Raw genomic sequence first — 6983 nt, 5'->3', positions numbered from 1 at the left:
CCCATGTTAGTGAGTATCAGCAGTTTCTAGTGGCAGTGATGGAAATTCTGAAGGTCCTAAATAAGTTGCCTTGAAAACAAAGTGATTTCCCTAATGCCCATGAATCAGAGACTGATTTATATCAAAGAATTGAGAAATTATGTCCTTACAAAAACATTTTAATTCTTCCTTTGACATCCCTGATGTTCTCATTAGTAAAATAAATATGTGGTTCTTTTTTCCCCCAATTCCAGTCAACTTTTAATTTCCACAACATCTTTGGCAAGGTGTTTCAGACTTAAAAACATGAAAGGCATTCAAAGTTACTGGGTTGGGATGCTGTATTCCACTTTTATGTGATAAACCTTTAGCTGTGCTGCTTGTATTGAGAGAAAGGTGCCAGGCAGGAGAATTGTAAGTGCCTCTAAATGCATCACATGGGACTGTCACCACAAGCCCAGGTCAGTGCAACACCAGCCAGCTGAACTTTGCAAAGGCACTGAAGGGTTTGGAACACTGAGATCCATCCTGATACATAGAAAGTGGGTATCATATTTTCTAGAGATGTGTGAGCTTGCATGAGCTCTGCTAGAACCAGTAGACAGCTACTCACTCCCTCCCCACCAGCATATCACTGTGAGGAGTCTGTAAAATGCAGGATCTTTCTGCTTAGCACTCAATTTAATTTATTTTTTTTCATTTATGTTTGAAAGTTTAAGAGACATTTCTACCACTTTTTGTGGTAGGTCTAAAGCAACTAACATGGTGCAGGCACTCTCCAAAAGCTCTGTGGTTTTGATAGCTCCCTGCAGTCTTCTGATGTAAAAATAATTATATTTTCACACCAGCGACACAAAAATAGTAGTTAAAAACATGAAACAATTGAAGGTCTGACTTGGGTCACATTGCTACTGTGAGGCTCTGGGAGTTGTCCTAAGTGAATTATAGACACATTTTAAGTCTTGAAAAACAGCAGCACCAGGTGTTTAAAGGGCAGGCTGGGAGGGAGCAGGGAAGGTCTTTCATAGAGCAATATCAGCAGCTGACCACCTGTCTTTCTTAATGCACAAACTAGAATTTGCTAATTACAGAGGGGAATACAATATTACAGCCCTTTTCTTAGATGTTATGGTGCCAGTCCACTTCACAGCATGGCTCAATGATTCAGTCATTGCATGCCCAGATGATTACTTAAGATTCCCTGACAGATTTTCCTCCCTGGCTTTGCTCACCATGCCATTCCTGGGTTTCTGACCTGCCTTTTCACAGGATGTTTTCCTTTGCATTTTTCTCACTGCAGTTCCTTTGGTCAACCTGCCATTCACAAGAGACAGCTACAGGTATAATTGCAGGGGAAAATACCTTATCACATGCTTCACAGTTGTCCTGCAAGAGCAGAAGTAGAACTCTTTATTAAATCTGCTACATTTCCTTTCATGTTATATTAAGCTGCATGCAAGTCAGAAATGCATAAAAGGCGAAAAGTCTCAATATATGGCCCCAAAATAGGAAGAATGGATTGGCAATTAGTATTCTCTGGTACAAAGAAAAGAGGGAGAAAATATGTATTACATCAAGGCAAGGCTGAGGTAAACGATTAGCAGGAATCTGGAGAGAAAAATCAAGGTAATATATGGATAGAAAGAGAAAAGCAAAGCATCAGAACCAGAAGAGGAACAGCAGGTCTGCAATGCAGCAGAAGCATGAAATAAAAATCATCCTATTTCATTTGTCAGGGTTTTTTCAGGGCTCATGCTCGAAAGATTATTAAAAGGTAGAAAGAAAAGTGATTTAAGTGTACTTGAGCAGAATGAATCAGGCAGGATTCAGAAGTACCATGAATATCCATTCATTTATTTGCTGAACCACTGTGCATAATTAAGAAAGCTTTTTGTCAGTAGAAATCCCCTTTTCTTCCCAGAGGTTTATTAATAAAAAACATTTTTGAATTTAAGTATATGGCATCAACTTTCAGAAAATACTTACCTTTAACATTCCACGTATTAAAATGAACTCCAGGTAGGCTCATAAATAATTAGATTTATAACTATCACAGAGAAGCCTTTTAAAGTAATGCTATTAAAAAAAAAAAGTTGCAGATGAAAGTAAATATTTCAGTAACCAGTAAAGGCTTAACAAACTGGCAAGTTGGAAAAAAAATATTCCACCATGATCCAGAAGCATGTCCTTAAAAAACATAACTGTTTGTTTTTTGGTTCAAACCACAGTGAGTTAAGGATGGAAAGACTGCCTAACTTTGAAATCCTTGTCTTTAGCCTGTTTTAAGACAACCTTGCCTTAAACAGAGGTGTTTTGTGCTCCTTGCCACAGTGCAACATTCCTCTGAATCCTATGGGAGGGAGACCGCCTGCTGTCACATCCTTTCTGAAGGGACCCACCCTCTCAGCAGGATAGCTCTGGTATGGCCAGCAATCCAACACCTCTAGCGTACCTTTTTCTTGGCTATTAGACTTATAAACCTATGAATTTGAGGGAAGCCCTCACATACCCATGAGGATATTTGTGATGGATCCATGTGATTTCTATACTCTTGCTTGGAGGGCTGCTGGGAAGTCCAGTGCCACAAAAGATGTCAGTTTGAGCTTTGCTTTAGTAATTGGCAAAACTTACATGTATAGGAACATGAATCACACACACTAGTGTGTGACTCATGCATGAATGGGAAAAAAGTCACTTCAAAACACTGCTATTTTCCCCTCTCCAGGCCCCGGTAGAATGTTGGGGGAAGCCCACCTCACCAGGAAAGCAGGTGGTGGTGAGGGACAGAGGTATGTGTTGGGACAGCCCTGCAGCAGTCGGTGCGGGGTGGGGAGAGCTGGCCAAGGAGGGGGGAACCCTGCTGGTGAGCCAAGAAAGAGCCAACCACCCTGAACTGAGCTGAACCTCCAAAGACCAACCGGACCTGCCCTCACCACCTCTGCCACAGCTGGCTGCCAGGAGCACCCCTGAGACAAGAAGACATCACTTCTTTTGTCACAAAAGCAAGTAAACCTCATCACATATTCCCTCAGATACTTGTACCCTGTGTCTCCAGGGCATGGGAGCAAAGGGTACAGGGATGATGCACTGTACAGGGGTGATGGGCTGTACAGGGGTACAGGGTTGATGGGCTGTACAGGGGTGATAGGCTGTACAGGGGTGATGGGCTGTACAGGGGTGATGGGCTGTTGGGGGCAGTGGGGCCAGAGAGCAGTGCTGTGACTGTGGAGGGTCCCCATGGACCGAGGGATTGGCATTGCCACTGGCGAGGCTGCACCTTGAGTGGTGTGTCCAGTTCTGGGCCCCTCAGCTCAGGGAGGACACTGAGGTGCTGGACCAGGTCCAGAGAAGAACAGCAGAAATGCGTGAGGCACAGTTCTGATGAGGAGCTCTCGAGGGAGCTGGGGGTGTTCGGCCCGGAGAAAGGAAGGACGCTCAGGGGGGACCGTGTCGCTCTGTACAGCTCCCGGACAGGAGGCTGTAGCCAGGCGGGTGTCGGGCTCTTCTCCCGGGGAACCAGCGACGGGACAAGGGGACACAGACTTAAGAACAGGTTTAGGTTGGACATTAGGAGGAACTTCTTCACAGAAAGGGTGATTAGACATTGCACCAGGCAGGCCGGGGAGGTGGTGGAGTCACCGTTCCTGGAGGTTTTTAAGGAAAGTCTGAACGTGGCACTCAGCGCCTTGTCTGGCTGACATGGTGGCGTTTGCCATAAGTTGGACTCGACGACCTCAGAGGTCTTTTCCAACCTACTCGTTGGTGATTCTGAGACAGCGCGGGCGGCCGCACTCCCGGTGCCCGGGCCGCGCTGACGCCGAGGGGTCTCCGCGGCCCCTCCCTCCGCCGTGCCCCGGTGCCGGCCCGCCCGAGGAGGCGGGCGCCGTGACGCCAGGGCCGTGCGGCGGCTCCGCCCGCGAGGCCGGAGCCGAGACGGAAGCAGCCGCCGCACAGCAGCCGCCGCCTGCAGCCGGAGCCCGACATGGCGCTCTGAGCCAGCCCCGGCCGCGCCGAGAGCCGCCACCCCGGGGGGCCCCGAGCAGCCGCCCCCGCGCCGGGACCGGGGAGCGGGGCATGGGCAGGGCCGCTGCGGGGAGCCCGGCGGGCAGGGGACAGCGGCGCTAGCGACCCCCGCCCGCCCTTCGCGCAGCGCAGCCCCGCGGCCGCGAGGTGAGGAGCCGGCGGCGGGCGGGGGCCGGCGGGCAGGGCGGGGAGGGAAGGAGGGAACGCGGCCCGCGCTGAAGCCGCCGCCTCCCCGCCGCTTTGTCCTTCCAGGCCCCGCCGCCGCCGCCCAGGAGAAGGAGGCCGAGATCGGGGAGCAGCGGGCGGCGCCCGCCCGGCCGCCGCAGCCCGCCATGGCCCACTCGCCCGTGGCGGTGCAAGTGCCCGGCATGCAGGTGAGCTCCGCACCGGGCCCAAAATGGAGGCGACGGGCCCGGCCCCGGCTCCGGAAGCGGCGCTTGCGGCCCGCACCGGGCGGAGCCGCCGCCGGGGCGCGGGGGGCTGCGGGTGGGCGAAGCGGAGCGGGGCCGCGGGGAGGCCGCGTTCGGGCTCGGGGGGAGGCCGGGCCGGCCGCCTCGGGGGGGAGCGAGGGAGGCGGGGGGGAAGCAGGGGCTGCTCCGAGGTGACGGGAGGCTTCGGGGCCGCGCACCTGCACCCCGTTGGGGGAGAAGGGATTCCCCTCCCTCCCTGCCCCCTTTGTTCAGGGGTGGCCGCGCCACATCCAGGAGCACGTAAGAGCCTCTAAAACTGATTGAAGGCGAAGTGAAGTTAATCGCAGGGTGTGTGAGTGCGCTGTAAATGACATACCAGGCACGCTGGCAGGCGGACCTGCTTCAGGACTTCCCTACCACCTTGGCGCTGGGCCTGTAGTGCAGCCTCCCGGAGGACCTTGGGATTCATGGAAAGGTGGTATCTGCCAGGTCTGGTGGGAACAGAGCGCTGGGGAACGTAGTCTGTCAGAAACCGGCACCTCTCCTCGCCTGGGAATGAGGCCTAGTGTTGTTTTTGTATGTTTGTGTTACCTGCTTAGAAAGCAAACAAGTTGGTGTGTTATGGATTTTCATAGGAAAGGTGGAATACCTCTGACTCTTCATTCTTACTCTACTGGACAGTCTAATTCAAACTTGACCAGAGATCTTTATCAATGTAAAGGAGTTGAGGACCCAGCTCATTTCAGTGTTGATTTTTGCTTTTCAGATGCTGGCAGCCCCGTCAATGTTTTAAGCATTCTCTTAACTTCTGGGATAGTCATAACATTGAAGGTTTTTTCACTTCAAATAATGCAGAAATGTTAATGATACATCTCTGTATATGTGAGGGAAACAGTAGAGAGTTCAGGAGGCTTCAGAACAGAAAGTTAGTATATCTCTTGGTCAGGTAACTTTATGACTTCTATAAAGTGTAGAATTGATGTATAAATAGTATTTATATATTAATTTATGCCAGTTACAGTGCTATGGTTCAGTTTACCTTTCTCATTTCTAATAATTTCTAGGATTTCTGCAATCTGTTAAATTATGGTCATTCACTGACTTTTTTTGTCTGTAAGAGGACACAAGATATATCTTCTCAGCCTACTTCCTCCAATAGGTCAGAGTAACTGTTGCATTAGAACATCCTGAAGAAATGTTTCGATAAAAGATTTAAAGGCTTTAATGTGAGCTTCTTTATTTACAGCCTCTGGGCTTTCTAGTGTGTTTGTATTTGGGAAACTTCTGTTTCAACATTCGAATTTGTCAGTTTCCTATTTTTATATCTGCTTAATGTATTGCTGTCCTATTTCTCGTAACTGCCATCACAAAAAGACCTTGAAATTATTTAAGATTCTGTTTTTCCATTGTTATACCAATAAACTGTATCCTAATGGCATCCTTATCCCCACTAGTATTGTTATTAATGTAACTCACAGCCCTCAACATACATCAGTATGTTATAAACTTTTTAAAAAACTACTAGATAAATCCAGATGCACAGAATTAAAACAGTTTTTTCCTTGGTGACCTTTTTTTTTTTTTTAATGAGGATGATTACACAAGTCCTGAAACACTCAGAATACAAAGAAATAGAATTTGGTGTGGTGTTAATCGGCTCATCCTTCTTCTAGAAGAGTCATAATACAGAGTATTAAAAACAAAAAAACCCTAAAACCAACACAATAGCTGCATTGCAATGTGAGGGAGAAGAGTTGTTCCCTTTGGGTTTTTTTAACCTATCTGGAGTATTCAGTCAGGATCATCTAAGTGATGGTAAAAGTGTGCCTGCTTCTGCTCAGTGTTAAAGTAAATGTGTGGTGATTGATTGAAGAAGGAATAAACAGGTTCTTCTGTGATACAAGATGTAGTAGTTATGTTAAAATTATCACAGTGGGAAAGTGTAATGTCAAACCTCTTGTTCGGTAATCTGTTGAGGGAAGGTTTTATTGAATATAACATTTGGAAACTGAATTTGTCAGAGAATGTCACAAGCTTGAAGTTTTCAGCTTTATTGTCATCTTATGCTTTCCCTTACATTTGATTATGCAAAAAGTATCAAGAAAAATCCAGAAATAAACATGTTATGTAATTCGTATACTCCAAAAACAAGGCTTAAGACACTTCATTGCCCAAGTGTATCAGAAGCTTTTTTGACTCTTTCAAGATCTTTCATCTTAAAAAGAGTCAGGTCCCCATTAAAAAGAGTTCTAACATGGAAAACTACAGAAGATCACACAGAGTTATTTTGGTGGACTTGGAGTCTGACTTTAGTCCCCTGGCAGCAGTGGCAGACCCAGAGGTAGTATTATCTGTTGCCCTTATGAGTAGTTAGAGAGACATTTGTTTATGTAGTGGTTACATTCTGTTTAACCTGTCTTGTGTCTCTTACAAAACCAAATTTTATACCTTACAATTCTTGCCTCTGCAAACAACTTCCTAAACACATTCATTTTCCTTGCTCCTTTGGAAAGGCTCCACTTGATGCAGTTGTACAGTGTTAACTTAGCCAGCTGCCAAACTTCTAAGCCC

General features: G+C 47.4%; 1 protein-coding gene across 1 annotated transcript in view; it reads left to right on the top strand.

Annotated features, from left to right (window-relative positions):
* Nucleotides 1-4240: 4240 nt before the first annotated feature.
* Nucleotides 4241-6983, top strand: part of STK26 (serine/threonine kinase 26) — a 29857-nt gene continuing 27114 nt past the window's right edge. Inside the window, exon 1 of the mRNA XM_062503141.1 lies at nt 4241-4376. Coding sequence (XP_062359125.1) covers nt 4335-4376 — 42 coding nt within the window. The 5' untranslated portion in view covers nt 4241-4334. The remainder of the gene's footprint in view (nt 4377-6983) is intronic.

This window comes from Cinclus cinclus, chromosome 15 (genome assembly GCF_963662255.1).
Source record: "Cinclus cinclus chromosome 15, bCinCin1.1, whole genome shotgun sequence".
Lineage (NCBI taxonomy): Eukaryota > Metazoa > Chordata > Aves > Passeriformes > Cinclidae > Cinclus > Cinclus cinclus.
The sequence above is the reverse complement of the archived record's forward strand: the minus strand, read 5'-3'. Positions and strand labels throughout refer to the sequence as shown.